We start from the raw sequence: 25,903 nt of genomic DNA on the forward strand, positions 1-25,903 counted from the left end.
GAGGGCCTTTTGGGCTTTTTCCCCCGGAAAAACAGGGAGCAGAAGCAAAAGATGCTCTAAAGATGTCAGCAATATGGAATGGAATCAAGTCCCGTGTTCAATTTCCTAGTGAATGGCAGTGGGGTTTTGCGCTGGGAAATGGTCACGTTCCATTAGTGGGAGGTTTGAAGCTGAAGGCCCCTGCTGCTGCTGGAAAAGAACAGTTTATTAGGGGGAAAATATGGATCAGGGAAAAAAAGGCTTTTCCCCCTATCGCAGCCAAAACAGTACCGGACTAGAATGTCTAATGACACAACTGGTGCCAGGGCATGAAAATGTTCAGACTTGACAAATAAAACGAGGTCTAATATATATCACAAAAGTGATCTCAAAAGGAGCCGCTACTGTTAAAATGTAGGTATGGAACACTCAATAGGATACTAGATGTTCATGGTTACAGTCCAACCATTTAGCAAAGTAAAGCGGTGTCTGATAGCAGCCTAATTAACATTGTAGTGGCACAATAGGATGCATTGATGCTGGCTAGTTCAGACCCAAGCCAGGCCCATTTTAACTAATAAGTGCTTACTCAATTACTCTCCCAGCTACACATAGAACCATTAAATCAAGCTTCCAGAGAGCAGCCGTATATCTCAAAGCTGCCTGCCTCACACAGGGGACTAAGCAGAGCGTCCCGGCCTCTTCCCCCCATAATGCCCCTTGGGCATGGGGGGACGCTGACTCCCACATTTCCTGTCCACAATTAAGCGAGCCAATAATGTGGCTGGCGCCTGGCGGACAGGGCACGAGGCTTCCACAGCCCCGTTTAGAGGTTTAGGGAGGGAGGGCTTCTGCTGATGCTGCGAGGAGCCGAGGCGGGTGAGGGAGGGGCGTAGCGAGGAGGGAATGTAGAATAACAGCCATCCATTCAGTGTCTGAAGGAGACCGGCTCTAATGATTTTTACAAAGAGAAAGAAAACAACAAACACATCTAATACTCAGAGAAAACAGTGTGTTGGGTACAGTAGGAGAGGATGGTCTTAATGTTTTGCAAATATTTAGCACAATGAGCTGGTTTCTTTAAATGACAAAGGGACTCTGGCAGCGCAGGGCTCAACGCACCATAACAGTGCTCCGTTTCAGCTCATTTAGGCCGAGAGACTTTTCATAGAAAAATCACAACACTACACCCCTACACACACACACACACGAGAAGAATCAATGCATGGAAAATGGACAGAGAGCGAGCGCAAGAGGGGAAGAAAGAGAGCACGCAAGAGAGGCGTCGTGTGAGAGCATTCTCAGACTCCGAGTGCAGGGAGAGGGGGATGAGAGACGTGAGGGAGAGGGGGATGAGAGACGAGGGAGAGTGCAGGGAGAGGGGGATGAGAGACGTGAGGGAGAGTGCAGGGAGGGGGATGAGAGACGGAGGGAGAGTGCAGGGAGAGGGGGATGAGAGATGAGGGAGAGTGCAGGGAGAGGGGGATGAGAGATGAGGGAGAGTGCAGGGAGAAGGGGATGAGAGACGAGGGAGAGTGCAGGGAGAGGGGGATGAGAGATGAGGGAGAGTGCAGGGAGAGGGGGATGAGAGACGCGGGAGAGTGCAGGGAGAGGGGGATGAGAGACGAGGGAGAGTGCAGGGAGAAGGGGATGAGAGACGTGAGAGAGAGTGCAGCAAGTACATTTCACTGGGTGAAGTCATCTTTTTCCTATGGGTGTCATTTGAGCCATATCTCAGGCAATTATGCAGCCTTTAATGCCATTTTATCCCTGAGCCAACGCACATCTAGATAATACTGTCTACATATACCCAGTCTGGGTGAGAGGGGTCTTCCTGAAATAAAACACACTTATCCCCTTAATCTGAAAATATTCAGAGCTCAATTTACACATGACATTCACGTCTGTAGATAGATATTTTAGGACGTGTGAACCAGGCAGTTAAAGCCAGGCAGTCCCAGACACAGCCTTCACCAGGAGGTATAGATGTATCCAGGCAGCATGTTAACCAGGCAGTTAAAGCCAGGCATCTGCAATTCCTTGCTGTTTGGGGTTTTAGGCTGGGTTTCTGTACAGCACTTAGACATTGGCTGATGTAAAAAAGAGCTTTATAAATACATTTGATTGAGTGAGTCCCAGAAAGAGCCTTAGCCAGGCAGACAATTAACCGACAGGCATAGATTTATCCAGGCAGCATGCTCAGCAGGTAGAGAGGCCAGACAGAGGGATAACCAGGCAGCATGCTCAGTAGGTAGAGAGGCCAGACGGAGTGATAACCAAGCAGCAGACAGATACAGCTTTAACCAGACATCCTTCAGGCAAAGCCTCAACTAGGCTGAGCGTTAAGCGGCAGGTAAAGTGGGCGTTCCGCTTCATTAAGTCTCTGGTGAGTCTCTGAGCCGGAGCAGATTCACCCAATTTAGGCAGGAAATGACAGGATGTCAACTAGCTGTGGAGAGAGGGAGGGAAGAGGTGGGAGAAGAGGGGGGGATGCTGCCAGAGAGTGAGACTGGTGATGGCCGTCAGAAAGCCTCAAGCAGCAGCAGCGAAAACTGAATTACCTTGCTCCGCCAGGACAGGACACAGTCTAATTACATTACTACTGGGGGCACGCACTACTGTTAGACACAGCCATATTAGAAATCAAGGCTGCTTCTTAGAGGATAAAGATCAGCTGGTTCAGCAGGGAGATGGGGGGGGACAAGGTGGAGCAGGGTAGTGTGAGTTGCCTTATCAGGACAAGGCCACAGGAGAGCAGGGTCCAGGGAGGGTCGATAGTGCATTAAGGAGAGAGAGGAGGATAGGACACACAGGGCTGAAGAGTCGGCCAGGAGGTATGCAGCGTCTGCAAGGGCCTCTGCACTAATCAAAAGAGGCTTAAAATAGAAACAGCGGGAGGAGAGGCGGCGGCCAGGCTAACAACCTTGGTCTGTAATCATGTCCCTAAAACTTACAGCAGAGGCAGGACTCTATATATAGCAGCAACACACTGGACAGACAGGAATGGCAATATAACATAGTAATGATTAGTCTGAAATCCCAAAAGGCCTGTAATATCATGAAACAATACAGACATTGCATTTGTATTCCAGGTGTGGAAAATATAGGATTGAGAATGGAATGGTGTTTGGAGTCAAATCAAAAGGGGACCGGATCAGACCTGCAGGTTCCCTAAAGCCCAGGGGGTGATATTGATTATTCCACACAGTCATCCATGAGCCCAGGGAAAACCCCCAGCACAGCCGTGGCTGCATCCCTGCCCGCAGCCGTGGCTGCAGCCCTGCCCGCAGCCCTGCCCGCAGCCCTGCCCGCAGACCCGCAGCCCTGGCCGCTGCCCGCAGACCCGCAGCCCTGGCCGCTGCCTGCAGACCCACAGCCCTGGCCGCAGACCCGCAGCCCTGGCCGCTGCCCGCAGACCCACAGCCCTGGCCGCTGCCCGCAGACCCGCAGCCCTGGCCGCTGCCCGCAGACCCACAGCCCTGGCCGCTGCCTGCAGACCCACAGCCCTGGCCGCAGACCCGGCCGCTGCCCGCAGACCAACAGCCCTGGCCGCAGACCCACAGCCCTGGCCGCTGCCCGCAGACCAACAGCCCTGGCCGCAGACCCACAGCCCTGGCCGCTGCCCGCAGACCTGGCTGAGAAGTAAGCACTTAGGAAGGCAGTGTGCCAGAAAGACATCCATACAGCTACTCCTATTTGGGCAGAAATAAAGAAGCAGATGTTTGGTCTAAACCCCCACGGAAACTGGAACTGCTAACAGTCATCTTCTCAGAGGGATGTTTTTGCATGGGGGGGGGGGTTAAATACTTACACGAATTTGTACAAACACATCACATCCTTTTTCTCATGGGGAAGATAGAAATACATTATAGATGGTGTCTGTCTGATGAGGCTGCCTGCCATCAGACATCACCACATCCCAACAGACAGCACTGATGTGGCTCCAGCCGATCAGAAAGAAAAAGCTATAATCCCAACATCCACTGGGCTAAACATCCTAGAAGACAAGATGGGCTTTTAATGTGGACTCACAGTAATGATCAACAAGCCTCTAATTAAAAAGACTAGTCTTTCTGATACATCCTCCTCTACTCTGATTATACTTTCCAATTACACACACACACAGAGAGACAGAGAGACAGAGAGACAGAGAGAGAGAGAGAGACAGAGAGACAGAGAGAGAGACAGAGAGACAGAGAGACAGAGAGAGAGAGAGACAGAGAGAGAGAGAGAGACAGAGAGAGAGAGAGAGAGAGAGAGAGAGAGGGAAACATGAGGAGGGCGTGCTGTCAGTGTCTGACTGACTGGCAGTCCTGCTGGGCTGGTATAACAGGACGCACACAGGGTTGGCTGGCGCACTGCGCTGGAGTGCATATATGACTCAGGCACCAGACCCCAAGATGAACAGACTGAGCGAACAGACTGAGCGAACAGAAAGAGCGAGCAGAGAGAGACACACACACACACACACACGATCTTGATGTGCAGCCAACAAAACTGTGGATACTGAGCACTGTGAGATCCTGCCTGACTGTCCCTCACTCACCTCCTACTCAAATACATAGACAGACAGATACACACCCACAACCACATTTCTATTACGAAAGCTAGAAAGGAGGACAGGAAGCAGGGCCACTTTGGAGATGCAGCTCGGGCAGTGAGTAACTGGGGCATCAACGATCATGGACAAGTATGATAAGAGCCTAACAACCCTCCACTACCTCATCACTGCTCCACTACTCTATTACATATTCATGTAAAAGTCAACCTGGAAAGTCTAGTAGGGACAGCCACTGGAGCGAAACATTCAGATGCATCCACATCCAGCTAAAACCACAGCAGCATCTGCTAGTTAACCTTTGAAATATTTCATTTCACCATCTCTGTGAGCCTCTTATGTGCCGAGCGCAGACCTAAGAGTACGCTTGACTCGGTCCGAGGCTCCATGCTGTACCTTTGACCTGGTCTCTTAGTGCCGGACTAAATGGCAGAGCACATCCAGGACGGATGGATGGGAGAGGCTCATGTATGACTGTGAATGGCTTCACGTCCGGAGGTTCTGCCGAGCACAGCCCGGCGGAGACGACTGCATTAGACGCAGCTCTGTTCTCTGTGCATGGCAGCCAGTTCAGCTGCAGTAGCAGTGCACTCTCAACCCGACAGATCACAACACAGAAACCCAGAGCTGTGGGTGGAGAGCGGGTGGGAGGCTGAAGGAGCTGATGTCAAAAGGTCCACATTCAACAAACTTCACCAGGCAGGCACAAAATGGATGTTAAGTGCATGTGTGTGTGAGTGAGAGAGGAAAAGAGAGGAAGCTGTGCCCTTAGGAACTCTTTCAACCCACACACAGAAGTAGGACTATCCCCTAGGCCAGATTATGTACTAGACTTCCTGTCGCTACAGTAATATCAAATAGATAAGCATTCAAACACGGTTTATGACTGCTGTTGCAGATTTGATTGTTATGTTGGAAGCAACATAACACACTTTCCACAAGGGCCCATTTTCAGATGCAAGTTGGCCCTCCAGTAAAATCTATACAACACGATGCAGGAATGTAACAAACATCAATATGAACATTCCAGGGTTAACAAATAGTCTTTAAATAATCTGTCCTAGCAGCCCTCTCCTCTCGGTCATAAATCCATATAAGGGCATTAGTACTTCCGCTCTAGAGTAAGCTACATTCCACTGGGTCTTTGAGCGTCCAATTTAAATAATAAATCTGGACTCGGAGCCACCAGCCATGTGTTGCTTGGGCTTGGCTATACTTTGGAAGTTTACATTGGAACACCCAACATTCTGTCTATGCATTTTTCACTTATGTCTCAATCACAGGCATGTGCTGTCGCTGTGGCAGAGAGGCCTTGGTCATCGCTTTTGTAGTTTACATATTTCTGTCTGCTGCTGAAACAGTTCAGTTGAATTAGAACACGTCATCAGCTAGGCCCGCCCCCCCGCCAAACTCTAGAACCCTTAATGAAGTCATCAGCCTGGTGCTGCCTGGGAGAGAGGACAGATCAAAGACTGGGCTACAGAGGCAGCCCTGAGCGAGCTCATGGTGGGGTCAGGAGAACCCACTACCACTGCAGTGCTGTGACTCCTCATTCAGACAAACAACGTTTATATGAAACAGCCCATTTATACAGTCTGGATGGGTGTTTATAGGTCTACAGTGACCTTGTCTGACAGACTAATGGAGGAGCCCCTCTGTGCCTTAATAACGCAAAACCCCATACCCAAACAAATGACTCAGTACAGCCTGTTTAATATGGTGGTGGGGGAACAAACCACCGGAGGTTCAGTCAGTTAGGTGTATCATGTGACCGAGTTAAAGCAACACTGACACACAGACCATTCAAGCCTTGCCAACGCTTTGTGTCAGACTACTCTGACCACTGTCTTATCAAGTTCCTCTTTCGTACCCTCTGAAGACTCCGATGGCCACCCTGCTGCTCAGCCCACCCAGGTCACATTGTTAGGGCCTAGATGCTTGGTTGACTGGATGCCTCCCGGCTCCGGGAAACCACTGGAGGTCATTTGTCTTTGATGGTTAATAACGTGTTCTCCCCTCCTTGGCAAGTCGTCTCTTCTCAGAGTAATATTGTTAGCCAGGGGGCGGTATGCCCCAGAGACAGAGACAGGCAGGGTTCTTCAACCTGAAACCAAAGACACATGGAGAAACAACTACACCACAAAACCAGTTCTAATGTCCACCGAATCACAGGATAGAGCTGAAACACTACAGACTGAAGTGGAGAAACTTTTCTCTCTGAAGATCTACCTCGTACCCCTGCACCGGTACTCCTTCTATAAAACCTTGTTATTTATTTTAAGGAAGCATTTCACGGTAAAGTCTACACCGGTTGTATTCGGCGCGGGTGACAAGTACATTTGATCTGAACATTTCACAGATTCTGACATCACCACAAGGCACCGACAGCAGCAAGAGGAATGACTGAGAGTTTCCTTTGGTAACAACACTAGTTTCCTTCAGCTCAGTCTAATAATAGGGGAGGATCTCAAACATTTGTCAACAAAGCAGGGAGCTTCTAGTAGAGGATGAACTAAGAGGGGAAAAAAATTAAAAACACTTCCGATATTGATGTCATCTTCCTAACAACCCCCTCGGGTTACAACCCACATAACGATTGGATGTGATGCAGGGAGGGGAAGCGCTGAGGAAAGTACTGTGACTCAGCCATCCTGAATCATTCTTTCATGTCGTCTTCATCAATATTCTACGGACATGGGAGGTTCTCATGGACACATTTCTGCTGGGTGGGAAATACGTTCGCAAAACATTTGCTTGATTTCAGCATGCAGGGGCAGGGGAGGCTGACGAGAATTAACAGTTCATGTTGACAGCACCATAAAAACGGGATGTAGGTCCTCGCATCACCCTGACGGCTCCTAATTGTACACTTCCTTATCAGGAAAGGAAACGTCCTCGGTCCCTCCCCATATCTTCTTCCTTTTTTAATCAGTCTTCACTTCCGCCTGGCTGTTCAGGCTGGCTGGGTGCCAGTGGGCTCAGAGGGGGGGGGGGACTACGCTGCCAGAGGAGGTGTCTACTGGACTGCCAGTCTTGGAACTAAAATGACACAGAAGTGGATCAGTTTTACCTCCTACAGGCAGGAGGGACTGGTTGTGAAAAGTTAAACCTGTTCTGTTCTAAATCAGGCCACTGTCACTCCTTTTTACTTGAACAATAAAATATCAAACTCATTTAAAATCACCCTGCCTAGATTTAGAATAATCAATATCAATTATGTCAGTCTACCTCCAAGCTGATCTGAGCTACCTCAGCCTGCATTCACATTCCACTCATTCTCTGGGCCAGAAGAAGCGATGTTTGAACTGTACGACAGAAGTGTGGAGGAATGAGGGAGAGAGCTCAAGAAAGTGAGAGCCTTGAATTGAGCTTGGTGGTGCTGTCCTATCAGAGGCTGCCAAACAGACACGGCATCAGCCAAAAGAGAAACCATGAGGGTAGCTCAGTCTCAGATAGACCCAATTATACACAGACACTCCCTCACGCACACACACACACAGTCCCACAGGGGCCTCTGTCTGAATATTTAGAGGGTTCTCCCGGGTTTAGATGAGAGCTGTGTTGTTGCAGGGAGGGCCTGTTCCCAGTAGACAGACATGAGCCATAGGAAGCCACAAGGTTTCTAACCCCACTGAACCACAGTTCCCTGTAGACAGACAGACAGACAGACTGGTCTGAGCCCAGCTACCAGCATGTGTAGGGCTGTCTCGTCTTGGAGTGGCTCTCACAACAAATAGTTCAGGGGCTGGGTTGGGGGAGGATGCTGGAGACAGGTTAACTACCACTGTCTACACACAGCGGAAACCAGAAAGTACAGAAGTCACTGGCCCAAACATCTGTTATTCAGAGAGCAGCCATTGACATCTCTCCCAGTCTTCCTCCCTCCACTGTCAGTGCCAGAGGATATTGCCAGTCAAAGTGTGACATAGTCAGAGTCTACCATTAGTTTCTTGATCATCCGCTCTTTAGAAAACATGTGGGTCCTTCTCCTCTGGTTCCTCCTACCCTCTACAGCCAGTCCACTGCAGCCCAGTCAAGGCAGTGGTGGGATTTTGATTTGAACCAGGCTAACCAACTATGTATCCTCAATTCACCATGTTAACAAACATCACATGGTATTTCTATTTTCTCTGCGGACATTATTTTGCAAATTACCTGTCCTCATATGAGCACTAAAACTTCCTTTTCTAGAAGCTACTTCGGAACACTTGGAAGATACTGTATTGGAGTAGGCAGTTCTGTGGTAAAACCTTTGACATGAGAGGATGTTCCCCTTGTGCTAGCCAGTGTGATTTTTTCCCCAGGGTTCACACCCACTCATCTCCAACTTAAAATGTGTAACTGTACCACCTTCTCACATTGTAGTTAAAGTCAATTAAGTTATGAAAAAAAGTGTTATGTTCCATTCCACGTTATGATATATTATAAATTTTAAAAATCCCCTCCCCCATCTTCCTTACTTTCCCCTCATATAAGAAGACAGACAAGGCTATGGAACAACCAGAGCACAGAAAGCTTTTGTTTCCATACCAACACTTTCCCCCAGCTCCCACCCACACAGAAGTCTGCTCCCTGGGATCACAATCCACATGATGCAAGGCTTTGCTACAGACTCACAGTATGGTCCATTGTAATTGTTTCGAATGGCCACCAACAGACCAGGCAGAGGAAAAATGTGGCATCATCTTGGGTTAAAAATGAAGAGGTAATGAGACCAGACTATTTCCTGCAAATCAGTGACAAATGTTTTCCATTTCCCCTTCATCTGATAATCTTTCTCTCATAGCGAAACTCCTCTGACACCAGTCTTCCTGTCAGATGGCAGTGGGGATCCCCCTATCAGGTGGCAGATTTCTGAATGGACCCTAGCCCATGACCCACAATGCCATGATAGTGATGTAACCATCTGAACAGGAAGAGCAGCCAGAAGGATCCTGTTTAGTCCCCACAGGAAACACGGTCCATCTCCCTACAGTGCCTCTTTCTGCAGGCTAGGACCGATGGGAAGTTTCTCAACCACACTTTAGGTGAATTCTCCGGGTTCCACTAACAGACTAGGGTTGGTTGGTCACCCACTTACAGGAGGATCCCCGCGTGTCACAGTGCCAGTCATCTGAAGAAGACCACACCCCCTTCCGAGGAGAAGTCGTCATTGAAACTGTTCTCTGGTTTAAGACCAGGCTGCAGTCTACCCCAGAGAGCACCAGTCACAGCTTACATATCAAATACATGGGAATTTCTGCCAATTCTCTTCGCACGCACGAGTCAGTCTGAATGCTGGTAAATGTGACGAGGTCTGAATGATGAAGGGATGAGAAAAGAAAAGCAGAGACATGAGGGATGGCTTAGTGACCAGGGTCTGTGGAACGCTCCAGTGAGAGGGGAGAAGAGAGCCCTTACTGACAGGCTGGATGACCTCTGATCCTGGCATGGAGGAAACTAGCATACAACCACACAGGCTCCATGGTCCCCGAGTGGACTACCTCATATTGCCATGCATGACTGACAGTTAAGACAGCAGTGTTGGCCATTTGTAGACTTAAAACATCCATCTGGGATTCCATGCGATTTGCGAGGCATGCAGGATGCTTCAAATAACCCTGATCCGTCATTACACAGAACCGCTGTGGTCTTAATACTTTATTGACACAGTTCACTCTGAACTCTGCTTCCATTGTAGTTGGCAGCATTGATCTCTAGTCATCTTTGTGTTCAAGATGCTCTGCGTCATAGTCAGGATGGTACAGAGTGTCCTGAGAGCAGTAGTACCATCTTGAGCTCTCGTTTCAGCTCTTATTAGCCATTTAAACACATGACAATACCCAGGGGAGGGAGACAGGGGAGAAGAGGATAGGGAGACACACACCACCCACCCCACCCCCCAGAGCCCCTCAACCCCCACAGTCTGGTTCCACGGCTGCTCGCCTATCGAAAGCACTTTGTTCTGCCACGGAGACATCAGCCAATTACACAGCAGGGTGAGCAGGCAGCTTGGCAGGGATTGGCCTAGGCATGTGGGTGGCTCCACCCATTCTCCCCCATCCCCTAACAACAGCAGCAGCATGCTAGTCTCTCCCGCTTCCTCCCTCTCCTCTGCAGACCAACTGCTCTCGTCGATCACTCTCCCTCCAGTTCTGTCGCCCTGTTTTCCTGTCCGGTTTGGAGAAGCAGTCATCATCCTCCGCACCTCTCGCCATTTCCCCACCTCAACCACTCAGGACGACACTGAACAGAACCCTCCAAGCCAAGGGTTTCAGTGGTCACACACACACACACCTCCTGGGCCTCTTGCCTAGTGGCTCAGAAGCAGTGGGATGTCAGGCTGGTTGCTGGCGGAAGGAAACACTGAACAGAAACAGGGAGGCTGAGGCAGCATAGGCATATCGTTCTACGCAGGTCCGCTCTACGCAGCACAGAACAGAGTTGAACGGGGTCTCTGCTCTGACCTACTTTTCAGTCATCACTACAGGAAGGGAACTGGGAGTAAAAGAGGCAGATGGTCACTTCCTCTATGACTGCTTAGGGATACACAGTTCCACAGAAGACCAGGTGAAATGTTTCGTCTGGTGAGGAGAGTAAGAGATGGGTAAGGGAGGTGGGGGGGGTTATGTCATTGTGGCTCTCTGTCTTGGGCTCTCCCTCCCCTCGTCGTACTCCCTCGTTCCTCCAGCGAGGGGAGCAGAGCAGAAACAAAGAAAGAGGCCCTTCCCTTCCGCACAGAGAGGTGTTAACAGCAGCCTGCCTCACACAACACAACTCGGCCATCTTAATATGCTCTGCTCCATACGGCCTGTGTGTGTGCCTACATGCGTGCCTATACCCAGCGATCTGTCCAGGCTGTACCATGGATGGCACAGGTGGAGGCTGGCTGCCCGGGTATTTGGGAGTGCGAGCAGAATGTACCAGCTCAGACACACCGCCAGCACCTGTCTGAGCAGGAGCCGAGCCGTGAGACAGACCCTGGCCAGAATCATGCGGGAAGAGAGGAGAAAGGTTTGGGCGTGTGAGGAGGAGCAGTGGCCCTTTGATGAGATGGGACAAAAAGAGCCGCTGATTGACAGCTCATGCCCTCCTCTACTGTGAACGGGCAGTTGAATTACTATTGATTTATTTCAGAGTTGTAGAAGAAGTACGGATAAGATGCAATTTTTTTTGTGTATTATGAATACATTGAATAAATTATAATTTCACAATAAAAAAATATAAAGTGTGGTGTGTGTTCTTACAAGGATACTTGCCTTGTATACCTGTCCTTAGAAAATAATCCGTTTCGAATTCCAACATTCTTTCCCCTGTCTGTAGAGGCTTTATAGAGGAAACATCTTCAGCAGAACACAGCTGTGAATATCTCACATCCATATTCAGACACCACTGCCTTTGTCCAAACAGCCTTGAGGAATAAAAGCCAGTTCGACGTAGAAAATACGTTGATACTGGGCTTGGCAATCCGCTTCAGTCCCATCCTCCTTTGTAAACGCATTAGCTCCATTAAATCACAGGACACAAGACCTTTAACATTGCACATTTAATGCCTTTCTCCTTTGTTTGTCATAAAAAAATATATTTAAAAAATACAACATTAAATATGGCCATCTGTCAATCAGCCATTGTAAGAGAAGCTGAATGATGAGTGAAGAGAATAAATGTTCAGGTGCTTTCTAGATCCATGTTGTTGCTCAGAGTAGAATCACTGCTGTACAATGACTAGTCTCACATTACCATACAGTTGGGCTACACTATGCATGGCTGACCACACACACACACACACACACACACACACTTTACATGGCTGACCACACCGTTTACAACAAACACCTGCAGACGTCAGGTTAGAGGGACAGAAGGAACAGGTTCACACACAAAAGGGAGGCATGTGGCCTTAGAGTCTCGTTCAGAACAGACAATTGCAGCATGGATGGAGGAGACGGGCAATGAAAAAGAGTAGGGGTGAGGAGAAAGAGAACCCACAGAGAGGGGGAGTTCCTAGAGTAGGAAAAAGGCAGCAGTAGTGCTACAGCTTACAAAATGACCCTTGCACATTCAGTTTAATGCATCGGTGGTTATTTTTCTCAGAGAGCAAACGGAAACCTTGTATTAAAGCTATTCATCAAATCCTTTGTGAGACAGAAGGAAAAAAACAACACTTGGCCCTGAATACAAAAGTGAAGTAGAGAGCGGTAGAGGTTTAGACGCCAAGACGTCCTACTGACTGATAGAAGGTGATAACCTCCATTTGGCTGTCAATCTGTGGGCTCACTGGGAACAGCCATGTGTTTGAGGAGGAGACAGCTGCTTTTGGAATCAATTCCTCTGACAGGTTATTCATACATCAATGCCCTCATTTAGTGAGAGAATATGCACACTGCAGAGTCAGACACTCACGGCTTCAGCTTTTCCATGAATTCATTTCACAGGACCGGAAAATAAAACAGTATGGGTTTAGACCAGCTTTTCTCTGGTGAGAAGGGAGAACATTAAACTAAACTAGTATGAAGGGCTACTGTATACCTTGTGATGTTCGTATACGGAACAAAAATAAACAACGTGTAAAGTGTTTGTTTCATGAGCTGAAATAAAAGATCCCAGAAATGTTCATTATGCACAAAAAGCTTCTCAAATTGTGCACAAATTGGTTTACATCCCTCATAGTGAGCATTTCTCCTTTGCCAAGATAATGGACCTGACATGTGTGACATATCAAGAAGCTGATTAAACAGCATGGTCAGTACATAGGTGCACCTTTTGCTGGGGACAATAAAAGGCCACTAAAATGTGCAGTTGTCAACACAATGCCACAGAAGTCTCAAGTTGAGGGAGTGTACAATTTGCATGCTGACTGCAGGAATGTCCACCAGAGCCGTTGCCATATAATTTAATGTTAATTTCTCTACCATAAGCCACCTCCAACACAATTTTAGAGAATTTGGCAGTACGTCCAACCGGCCTCACAACCACGTGTAACCACGCCAGCCCAGGACCTCCACATCCGGCTTCTTCGCCTGCGGGATCGTCTGAGACCAGCCACCCGGACAGCTGATAAACTGTAGTTTTTCTGTCTGTAATAGGTTGCGGCATATGTGGAGAAAAACTCATTTGAATTGGCTGGCCTAGCTCCCAAGTGGATGGGATTATGCCCCCCAGTCCCACTCCTGGCTGCACCCCTGCAGAGTCATGTGAAATCCATAGATTAGGGGTCAAATAATTTATTTCAATTAACTGATTTCCTCATATGAACTGTAACTCAGTAAAATCATTTAAATTGTTGCATTTATTATTTTTGTTCAGTATAATATCAACATTGAGACATTTATCAAATGAAAGACAAGTAACCAGCCCCAATACATCATAAACTGAGTATAGTCAAACTCAAATATCCATTTCAGTGGCATGGACTGAAGAGAATTTCAGTTTCTCTGGAATGAGTTGGACACGGCAAGGTAGGTGGTTGTCCCATGCATGTGTGGGTGGCAGCATCACAGTCCTGTGGTTTTAGGACAGACAGAACAGGGCATAGCTCTGTAGCCGTTTCTCACAACCAAACAGAGAGATTGACAGCCAGGGAGAGCCATGCAGCACAGTCAATTAGCAGCGGGGAAAACATGTCTCAGAGAGGCAGAGGGGCGGGGTAGTGGGAGGGTTTACTCGTACCACAAAAACAGAGGAGCATTCTGCAGCGCCAATCATGCACAATCACTGCGCCATCATGGCGGTTGAGGAGCTGTGTTGACGCGAGCGTGAGGCGCCTGAGCCGAGGCGCTAAGCTGCTTTGTCCCATCTGTAAAACGTCCAATCAGGGTCAGAGGGTTCACAGTATACAAATGCTGTGCTTAACCCCTAACCAACCTAGCAGCCATGTTACAGGAACCAAAAGAACAGCAGCAGAAAATGTAATTTGTTTTTTTCTCGGCACTACGGTTACTCAATATAGTCCCGCCATATGACCCTCACATTTCAACCATTTTTTACTTTAACTCACAAGTCATTCTCCTTTCAGACGCTCAAACAAAGTAGGCCTGAAAATGACCCATAATAAAAAGGACTAATATTTCTGATGGGGAGAAGTTATTTCCAACAGGAGAAAAGAGCGAGTCAGCCAGCAGAAGCAGCAGCCATGGCTTCAACAGATTCATGCCCCATAAAACCAGTGGTGGATGGATTTCAGAGAGCAGAGTCGCCTACCAGATGCTGGGAGATTAAATTATTATGTTACGTTGTAGTCGCACTACACTGCTCTAGTTGTTAGCTGGAGGGAAACAACTCAGGTCAGTGGATATCAGGGCCAAGACAAATTAAGTGGAGAGGTTTTCATGTGGTTTACTGGAGCTATAAGCTCCGCACTCCTGCAGCAGGCCCAGTGTACCGACAGGACACGCTGTGGGTGACCGATACAAGCGCCTAGCGATTAGCTGGCCTGGACTTTACAGGCCAGTTTGACTGGGAGGGAGAAACTTCAACTCTGTAACTAAAGCACTCTTTCATCTGAGACAATGAGCAGCCTGGTAGGAAGATAGGGCAAGGGGACAGTGTGGCTGAACTGTAGAGTGACACTCAAAAGAGATGGCAGCAGGAGAGAAGGCTGAGTGTAATGCTAACTGTCAGGTAGATAAGATTAGCCGTTACTCTGCTGGTAATGGTGGCGACCGCAGCAGAACACACACAGTTGGCTGACCACAGAGGGGCCCCAGCCTGGCTCTGCACTGTGGTACTGCATATGGGCTCCCACAATCTCATGAACATAGAACAACAAGACTGAGGTGGATCTAATAGCAAAACAAAGATATATATATATATATATATATATATACACACATACATACATACATACATATACACACACATTATTTCTTTTTTTAAAGGGCCATTCCACGGCAGCATAGCATGGACAAATTTTTGGTATCTCAGATTGTTATGGCAATTCTGACACTGTATAAACGTCATTGGGAAGAAGGATGTTTGATCTGCTTTTTACATTTGTAACGCAAGCAAAAAAAAAAATGAAAACATGATGAAAGTGGCCATTCAGAGTGCAGGGCCATATGACTGTAGATTACAGTGGGCCAGCCTGCTATCAACACAAAGCCAGGTGTTTAGCGGAGCTGTTCAGGATGTTCGGGGCTCACAACACTAAAGCCCCTCTCTGGCACAGAGCTGCAGAAAACGGGCAATTAAGAAGTGATTTTCACCTCACAGCTTGGCCCGTTGCCTCACAAAGAACCCCGCGGCAGCCTGGGGACTGCAGGAGAGAAGAGGCCCAGGGAAGGGGTTACAGGGGTAGGTGTTACGGTGAGGCGGCATACTCTGGATCCACGCGCAGAACATTATGATGATGTATGAGAAACTGTGCGATAGAGGGAGGAGGGAAGGATCTCCAGCAGATTAGAGACTGTACAGAGAGGAGCAGCTGGTTTGACTCATACCTCGTTCCCTCTCGCGCCTCCTTCCCGCTCTTCTCATTATCTCCCCCCCCCCGCTTGTTGGTAATTGAGCTCAAACGGGATCCTGCTGGAGGTGAAATAAATGCACTTCGTCTCGGGCACAGACAAACCTGTCACACCTTACAGGATCCTCTGCCAACGTCACAGTAAACAGGAGAGCCAGTCACACACCTGTCCCATCAGGCCATGTCAGTCACCCAAAGCCCAACACCAAACCATGGCTGCTGCCTCAGTCAGCGGGTCTGGCAGATTGTCCAGTGATCAAGGTACTCGGCCAACCTTGAAGGAGGAGAGTCTACCGGTGGTTCCACTCCACTATGTCTGAGCACTAAAGCCAGTAAGACCATTCAATACTAAGCCAGAGGAAACCAAATGGCTGCCGCTCCTCCACTCAATCTCCATTCAGGTAGTCAAGTAAATGTGTCAACAATGGCTAATAGGAGTAAATGCCACAGTTGATTTCAGTGGAACTCTGTTTTACAATAGCAGGTAATGGTTTCATTCAAAATACAATCGTATGCTATTAAAGGGATAGGGCTGATACAGCTCGTTCTGTCAGACAATACCTTAGTTATTGCTGTGTGAAATGCTTGGAGCACCAGAGGAGTGTAAATTGCCACACATTTCACACCACAGTAAGTCATGCCTCTCAGCCGGTTATACAACCACCACTCAGTACATTCTGTGCAGGGATACTTTAATCTAACTTCAGCTCTCCACTATGTTCAGACACTTGAGTGTCAAGTCTGAAACAGACAGACGCTCCGTTCTGCCCCACTCCAGCAGTTGCTATAGTAACGGAGTGGTTAGGCCCCCTCTGATGGCACGGTGTATAAAAAAAGATAAACTTCTGGTCACTATGGTTACCCTGTCTTTAGGGTGACTTCCAGATTCAGTTTACATTACATGGCAGAGTTGGTTTGGGTTGAACTTTAGGATGACCAACTGAACCATTACTAATCTCATACTCTGCTCTGTCAGATTATACTGTAGGCCTAGATGGACATCTATGGGCCCTAATGGCTGTAGTGTAAATCAGCTGTAAATTACTTTTGGAATGGGATTTAAGCCAGGCTTTGTTCTCTGCGTCTACAGTATATGAATCTGTCATGAGCTACATTCACTCCATGAAGTAATTAAAATCAGTTTCCAGAACCGGCTCGGTCATTAGCTACGACAGTGCACAATTTAATTATTTCTATCCTCTTTTAGTTTGCTCTGACTGTCACAGGTCAGGTTGTGTTTTAGTGCTGCCTTTGGGCCTGTTATTTGATCCAGGGCCAGGGGGCAGGGCCAGCCTTTCAGCCTGGGCTTTGGCTCCCTTCCATGGGTGTACCAAACACTACAGTACCCTGCTGTGAGGCCTAGTGGAAACTTAGCAGCTAGAAGTGCCATTAAAATGTTGCCATTGTGCAGAGAGGAGATCAAAGACATTACTTTTGACAGACAATCACATTTCTGAAAATTCTTATATTTAAAAAATTACTCTCACTGTTAGGTCATAATGAACATCTGTCAAAGTGCTTTATGAAATCACATGATATTTTGAGTCATCTTCGTGTTTCCATGTTTCAGGCCGCCAAGGCAACAGCAACGCTCTAATGCTATTTGTGAGGGACAGACCGTGTGGCTAACCAAACTCCTGGCCTCATGGGTATAGCTGACCCACAGGGACAAAGCACAGGGTGCCGGTTTATGGTGCGAGGGAGAGGCGAGGTATTCACATTTTAGACTCCAGCTGCATGACATCTATCTGGGGAAGCGTCCAACGTTTCCTTTGGCAGCCCGAAGCGAGAACAACAAAATGGGGGAAAGAGTGCAGTGAGAAGAAACCACCAAGGAGACAGATCTCCCACCAAACAGATGATGAATACATAAACACACTAAACTAATATAAGAGTGCTGAAAGCAGCGAGGGCCCACCGCCACAGCCCCAACCCCTCAGCAGTTTGGAGGAGAAGCTATGGCTAAGCGGGAGAGAACCGTCGTAGCGTGATGCTCTCGTGCTGATCCCGCTGGAAATGGTGTCGCTCAGCTCTTTGTAACCTGGCTGAGTAATGACACCGAGTGAATTACATTTTTTTCTTCTTTTTTTAAAAGAGCCACTCCGTATTCTATTACGAGACAAGATGGAGCGGGAGACTAATGCATTTCTCACGGCGATGGAGCACACAGAGCTGTAACTCTGAAACTCGTCTCCATTGACCTAAAAATAAAATCAACTGTTTCTTGTCTCCCCACCTTTGAGAGACCACCACCCCCTTGCCCCACACACTCTAGCCCGCTTTCGCTTTGCACACAGCTCACACAAAGCCAATGCCTAACTACTCCAGCAGTTTATAGTGAGCCGAGTACACAATGTAGCCACTTTCGGACAAGCTCATTACTGTAGAAAGCCGAGGGGAGCCGCCACCCAGAGTTAGGCCTGTCCTCTAAGGGGCTGATGCATGTTGAAAAGGCTGCATTAACATGCACTGAGAGGGAGGTCATCTTTCAGAAACGACCCAGGCTTTGTTCAAAGGCCTCAAAATGGCTGCAATAAAAATGGAAAGAGTAAAAAGATATCTTCATCGTCACAGTAAATGTGACATCTGAGAAACGCTGACTACAATGTAACAACCTGTGGATAAGTCAGTGTGCCAATCTAACACAGAGCAGTGGCCAAAAGGTCCACGTGAGCTCTCTGGCAGGAAACAAAGATATTATACAGCGTCATTACAAACAGCACCCTGATTGCATCACTCATGATTCATAGAGAATAAATTGGAGGAAACCCAGAACTACATAAGAGTTTTGTTATGAGTGCACTACGACTCAGTCAGATACTGTATGAATAAATACGAGGCCTATAAACCAGGTATAACACTAAGCACTAACAGTCTAATGCAAACTATATTTAGACATTGACTATAATGATTTATAAATCATGTTGAATAACACTAAAAAAATTACACTCGTTTCCCATTGAGCAGCTTGTAGCCATACAGGCGTTAAGAGTCTAATGCGGATCAATATAATCAAAGGCTCCATTCTATTGCTTTATCCCTGGAGGCTTACTGCTGCCTGATGAAGACAAGTCCGAGTGGTAGAGGGGGATCTGGGGATAATACCGGATTGACTGAGAGAGTATAGAGCTGACCTGCTGTCTGTGGTTGGACTCTCTCCGCAGGGTAGGTAGAAAGTGGATGTTTTCAGGTTTCAGAGACACAGTATTTTCAACCTAACTTCCGTTCCTCCAGAGAACAGAAGTGGGGACTCCGCTCCGGTGTCTTTCTAGGCCTGCTTTGTTAGGTTAGTGGTTGGATGGCGGGACACTGCAGCACCATCAGTTTCATTAGGCTTTACAGTCAGTAGAGACTCACTAGATCTCTAAACATGACCTCATCCATTCAGCTGGTGAGGTTAAGGTCTCTTGTTCATAATGGCCTCCATTCTAGTGACAGTCCAAGTCGCCCCTGTTCTGCCCTCCAGTCAAACCTATGGAGCCTCCCTAGTACTGTCCAGCTTAGTGTCCAGTGTCCTCCCTCATCAGAGCTTAAGCATGTTAAGGCCAAACCAAAAACATCTAAAATGTTGATTCAGCTTCTCGGGGATCCTGGACGGATGAGCTGTGGCTGCCACACACACACTTTGTGTAGACAGCTTGTGTCCTCTCAGGGCTGTCCAGCTGTCCGGCCAAACCCACAGGAGTAGGACGACATAAATCACGGAGCAAAATTAAACAGTGCATTCAGTGAGAATGTGGTGTACGTGACACACACACACACACATACATATATATATATATATAGATTCAGAATACACATGGTTTAAGTGACATTATTTATATATCCTGAACGGTCTTTCAATACAACACATTGTCCTCTCAGTATATTGGCACATACGATAGTGTATATTGTAGACAGGATTATAGTCCATAGGGAAAAACATCCTCCTCCGCACAGACAGCCATTACCCACATCAACACAGCAGGGCACATTCCTTACACTGTGTTCACCTGTCTGGTACAGTAAGGCATGATCCTGGCTGGTAGTTTACCCATAAACAGGTTGGTCTAACTAACAAAGGAGGAACTGTGGCGTATGCAGAGAATGTCCCGAGATGATAACAGCTGATAAGAGAAAGGTCACATTACATGACAGGGTAAGAGGGTCAGGGTGCGTGACGTAAAGCTGCCATAAAAATCGGGACAGAGAAGAGAGAGAGAAAACGGAGAATGGGAAGCGATGGGCTGGCTGCTGCTGATCACCGGCGGCCCAAATTAAAACCGGCAGTTTGGGGAGCTCCCGTAACGATGCAGTAAAGTGGAACATTGTCTGTTGGCAGACAGCAAAACACTGAGAAGAACTGAATCAAAATGCTGTGTCTACCAGCTCCCTGCCTTCCAAGACATACGGCTCTCCACGTACTGTGGTGTCAGTGGTTCTTCCGATATAAGAGAGGATATAACTAGAGCTAATACTGAGAACGCTTGACGAGAGGGTGCGAGGGAGGGTAGTGGTATAGAGTAAGGATAAAATATCTGAAACATTCCTGTTATAACCTCCCTAACTCACAGCATCTCACTGACCCAGTTACAATGCCAGGGCTCCTCAGAGAGGAACTAAGGATAATAATTCATAAATGACCATCTGCATTCAAACAGAAGGTTATATTAAGCACATTCATGCTCAGGTCCACAAACCCTTGTGTGAACATGAGGCCCACATTTAAATAGTAAAGCTGAAGGACTGGGGAGGGAGAGTGAGGGGGACGGAACCGTTACAGGCCTCGTTCCCGGCCCCGCTCTATTTTTGTTTCCTCTTTTTGTGCGCCACACACTGCAGTGGATTTTTCAAATTCGCCCTCATCAGTTGTGCGACTGATGAAACACTGACAGCTTCTTTACATTTGTAAAGACCCCTGCAGCAGCTGTGCTTATCCCACCACACAGCCCGGCTCTATCCCACCACACAGCCCGGCTCTATCCCACCACACAGCCCGGCTCTATCCCACCACACAGCCCGGCTCTATCCCACCACACAGCCCGGCTCTATCCCACCACACAGCCCGGCTCTATCCCACCACACAGCCCGGCTCTATCCCACCACACAGCCCGGCTCTATCCCACCACACAGCCCGGCTCTATCCCACCACACAGCCGGAGAACAACCTTGTCAGGACAAATTGGCCCTGGCTGCACATCTCCTCTCAATGCTATGTTCAGTTAAACAACACCACAAACATAACTAACGCTGCTTCCCAATTGACCTAAACACACCCCCACAAATTCACTGAATATACAAATATAGAATAGGAGAGAACGTGTTTGTGCCTCTAAATGTCTGTCAAATTGCCAGGCAAAGTGATCAGCCACCATAGAAACCAGAGTTATTTGAGAGGGGCTGTTTTAACTTTTGTGTCCTATCAAAAGGAGCGGTAATTGCCTTACCTTGTTTGCTTTTATTACGGGTTTTTTCCCTGACTGATGAATTTTAATAACATGGATGGAGCACATGGGGGAGAATAACAACTCACAGTGTTCCAGGGGACATGCTTAAGCCAAGCATGGATAATTGTCTAACGCTAATTAAGGGGAGGTTAAACCAGAGGGGCCAAGAGTTGTTGAGGGGGAGGGTGTTGCGTTCTGAGTGGGGGGCCCAAGGAGAGGGGGGCACCTCCAGGTTGTTTTGTTGTTCGCATGGTTTGTTCTGAGCAGATTTCTACCCCAGCTGCTGCACCTCAGCAGATGTGAAGGCCATGTTCTGTGCGGGCCCATTCCACACACAGCCACATGAGCATACATCTATAATTACACAAGTTATTAAGAATAAAATGTAAAAATAGACCATTTTAGACTTCAGCCGCATTTTTTTCCCCCATGTCTTTTTCACTGTCAAATCATCTCACCAGGCCCCAAAATAAAGTTGGAAATGTAATGCATTGATTACTTTAATAGCATTGCCATAAGAGGTGAGTATTTTGGGGAGAAAGAGTATCAAACTCATGGGGAAATGTACGGACTAAATCAAGTTTGAAAACTATATGTTTAACACTTCAAGAATTAAGTATTATTTCACCTCATAATATAAAGGTATAATGTTTCAACCACGTTATTAGAGTGGAACGCTTGGGGAAGGCAACAATCGCCAGTTATGATGGACTTTGATTATTCTCGGTGCATCGTGGGCCACAAACAAAGTAGCCTAGTCAGCAGCAGGCCCACACGTGGCCAAAATGTTTTGAGATGAGTTAAATGGTAACAAAAAGGTACATCTGAAATAAAATGTATTATTCATTGTGGTTCATAATAACTTCACATTGTTTTCACGCGAGGAAACTTCACACGAGAACACACGCTGTAATGTGAGGGTTAAACTCAGCCATGCGATGTGCTGAGTGTCTCCGTTTGAGAGTACGCCATTGTTTAGCTTACGCCTGTTTTAAACCCCAATTTAAAATACTTTAAATGTTGTAGGTTACACCGAGGGTAAAAACCTTGAAATTACCAACATTGATATCGCCCCCTTCTGCCAAATTCGCCGGTATTAGGTAATCGCAGAAAGAAAATGGTCGCTTCTTGCTTCCCCTTCACATGAACCTCTGCAATGCGACTGAAACACTACCTCAACATTACACCATAAACAAGCTAGCGCTTAAATCAACTAACCGCTGACATTTCGTTTAGTTGCATCCATGGTTTCTCGTCTGCTTAAAAACTATTGACTGGAGATCACCCGAATAATAAATAAAAAAAACTATCAGAGAATCTAACATTCTTGCTCAGCAAGCTCAGGCTGCAATATATCCCATTCACAGAGGTCACACAGACGTGCTACGCGAAATTAAAATGATCAGACACTTTATTCCATATATATGTTAGTAAGCAAACGCAGACAAGCAACTCCTCCTGAGCGTTCCGCTACGATTGGAAATGATTGGAAATTCTACGGAAATGTTCAATTGCCTGACCCCCTTTCTGCGCTCTCCCCCTACGGAGAAAATTAAAGAGCTACAGTCCACTCGTCATGGTCGGACCGTGCTAGTCAGGTACTCTCAAGTCGCATCAACATAAATAAAGTGAATATTGTGATATCCAATAGCAAAACGAGGTGTTCATTTATAAATAACACAGTTTATATAGGGTTTACTCAGCATGGGGTATAGAACCCGGAATCAGCCATGGGCGATATGGCTGTGTCTTCATGGCTCTGAAAGGGGCTATGGGAGAAAACAAAGACATTCTGAAAACAATTAGCCAGCTCCTGTGGAAAATTCTGACTTAATCAATCAATCTCACACAACAAGTCGTTTGTTATATTGTACAGAGATGATTCCAGAATGCGCATTGCCCTTCCATGGATAGTTAATAATCAAATACATCGTCTTGTCTGATGTTGAAGAAATTTAGCAAAATCGACAATTTAAATAAAGTCTAATTGATAACACGTTCTACAACTTTACCATCTAAAAAGGAAATTCGGCCCCAATAGGCCACAGCTGTGTAATGGTAACCTTCACACTCCGTGATCGAAGTTTATGCATTTTCTTCAAAACAGGCGAAATGAACGTGCAAACTTGTAAAGGTTCAATTATTTTACACATTGGACAATAATAGGCTAGTAGTTACTCACGTATTTCTTTTGGATGATATTCCTCTTAGGTCTTTCCTTGCTCATTCTGCAATCCAAAATGTTTTGCTAAAGAGAGAATGGCCACATGAATTTCTTTCTTTGACTCTCGCTTCTCCCGGAGCACACCAAACAATTTAAATCCCCGGTCTGTGAGCTCTCTGGCTTTGTAGAATCCTCGCTTTGGGTTTCCCTTGACGATCTGGATTTCGTCGTTAGATTCCAAATTAAAGGTCCACGACGAACGGAGACAAACAAAAAACAAACTCACTTCGGAATAACATATTCAAAACAATTGACAACAAATAACTTCCATTCGTAGAAAAACCATTGACGTTCTCTCTCCCAGCTATCCTGAACGACATGGATATTCTAAGGTATTAGTCTGTTCTTTGAAAAGAGTCACATCTTGTGTGAGAAGAGGATTTAAATCGAACCAAATAAATAAAATAAAAAAGGTTCAATGTTCCGTTTTGGCTGGAACTATCAGGCGACGAGTGTAGACTACTCCAGCACCGCAGCTATTCTAAACGAGGCGAGTTTCTTTCTTCCCCTGGTTCAGCCTATCACATCCGTTACCATGGACAGCGGCAACTTTAAAAGGCCGTTTTTCAGGCACCGAGTAAAAATGATTTTACAAAACGCGAGATGAATAATATATCCGGGATAAAGTAGCCTATCTTGTTTGAATGAATGGGATCCCCACGTGTAGGCTAGCTGGTTCTTCGCTAATTACAAGTTACTTCGTTTCATATTTCTCCTCAGTGGCTCGAGCGATCCTGTGAAAAGCTGACCTGGAGCCCATTCATATTTAGTGTGCAAATTAGCAACATTGTTTCAAGCCCTCAATCTATGCAATGCCAATGCTACAATGTAATTGACCATGTTTTTTTAAATTTGATTTAACTAGGCAAGTCAGTTAAGAACACATTCTTATTTACAATGAAGGCCTACCTCAGCCAAACCGGGATGACGCTGGACAATTGTGCGAGCTTTGGGACTCCCAATCACGGTTGTGATACAGCCTGGAATCAAACCATGGTCTGTAGTGACGCCTATAGCACTGAGATGCAGTGCCTTTGACCTCTGTCATGTTGTTTTTAGGCCACAGGCCTGCATTCACCTTCAGAATGGCATTATAGGATAAAGAAAGCGGTCAAATAGACCTTCATCACAGCGACCATATTATTTTTGGGAAGTTTATAAAATGTGTATGTGAAAACTTAGGATTTCCGATTTTCCAAAATGACTTCCTAAAGTCACTCACGCTGAGCACATGCAGCTTGCAATAGCACATAACCTACTGGGGTGTGTTCAGTTTGGTTTACACTAGCTTCAATAGCCACAAAGTCAGATTCACATCTACAAAGTCCAAATTGTAAAAAAAAAAAAATTAAAAAGCTTTTTAGTAATGTTTTAAGGTTAGAGTTAGGCATAAGGTTAGCAGTGTGATTCAGGTTATGTTTAAAATCACATTTTAAGAAGATAAATTGTAGAAATGGCTAGGGTTTATGACTTTGAAGCTATGGAAGCTAGTGATGACATTCAGCAGTGGTGTGAAGTAATTAAGTAAAAATACTTTAAAGTACTACTTAAGTAGTTTTGGGGGGTATCTGTACTTTACGTTATTCATATTTTTGACAACTTTTACTTCACTACATTCCTAAATAAAATAATGTACTTTTTACTCCATACTAAAACCCTGAAACTCAAAAGTAGTCAGTACACTTTGAATGATTAGCAGGGCAGTAAAATTATCCAATTCACACACTTACCAAGAGAACATCCCTGGTCATCTCTACTGCCTCTGATCTGGCAGATTCACTAAACACAAATGCTTCTTTTCGTAAATTATGTCTGAGGGTTGGAGTGTGCCCCTGGCTATCCGTAAAAACAAGAAAATTGTTCCGTCTGGTTTGCTTAATATAAGGAATTTGAAATTAAGTGACTTTCACTTTTACTTGAGTCATTTTCTATTAAGGTATCTTTACTTTTACTCAAGTATGACAATGTAGTACTTTTTCCACCACTGCCATTCAGTTCGGTTCAATGTTTTCTGCATTGCGTGGCGGTTTGTACGTTCATGGACAACATGCTACTGAACAACACATTTCCCTAAAACAGTGTGCACCGTTCTTTAACAGCCTTTAAGGTACATTTCCTCCAGTTTTTGTTTGTACCTTTATTTAACTAGGCAAGTCAGTTAAGAACAAATTCTTATTTTCAATGACAGGCTAGGAACAGTGGGTTAACTGCCTTGTTCAGGGGCAGAACAACAGATTTTTACCTTGTCAACTCTGGGATTCGATCTTGCAACCTTC

General features: G+C 46.4%; 1 protein-coding gene across 9 annotated transcripts in view; it reads right to left on the reverse strand.

Moving 5' to 3' along the window:
• The window catches only part of LOC112229679 (protein Jumonji-like), a 96,908-nt gene extending 72,782 nt beyond the window's left edge, over positions 1-24,126 (reverse strand). For all 9 annotated transcript variants that reach the window (XM_024395635.2, XM_042310276.1, XM_042310275.1 and 6 more), the window contains exon 1: positions 23,586-24,126. In XM_024395635.2, the coding sequence (XP_024251403.2) occupies positions 23,586-23,630 (45 nt within the window). In that variant the 5' untranslated portion in view covers positions 23,631-24,126. The remainder of the gene's footprint in view (positions 1-23,585) is intronic.
• Positions 24,127-25,903: the final 1,777 nt, after the last annotated feature.

Source organism: Oncorhynchus tshawytscha, linkage group LG31 (genome assembly GCF_018296145.1).
Source record: "Oncorhynchus tshawytscha isolate Ot180627B linkage group LG31, Otsh_v2.0, whole genome shotgun sequence".
In the NCBI taxonomy this organism is placed as follows: domain Eukaryota; kingdom Metazoa; phylum Chordata; class Actinopteri; order Salmoniformes; family Salmonidae; genus Oncorhynchus; species Oncorhynchus tshawytscha.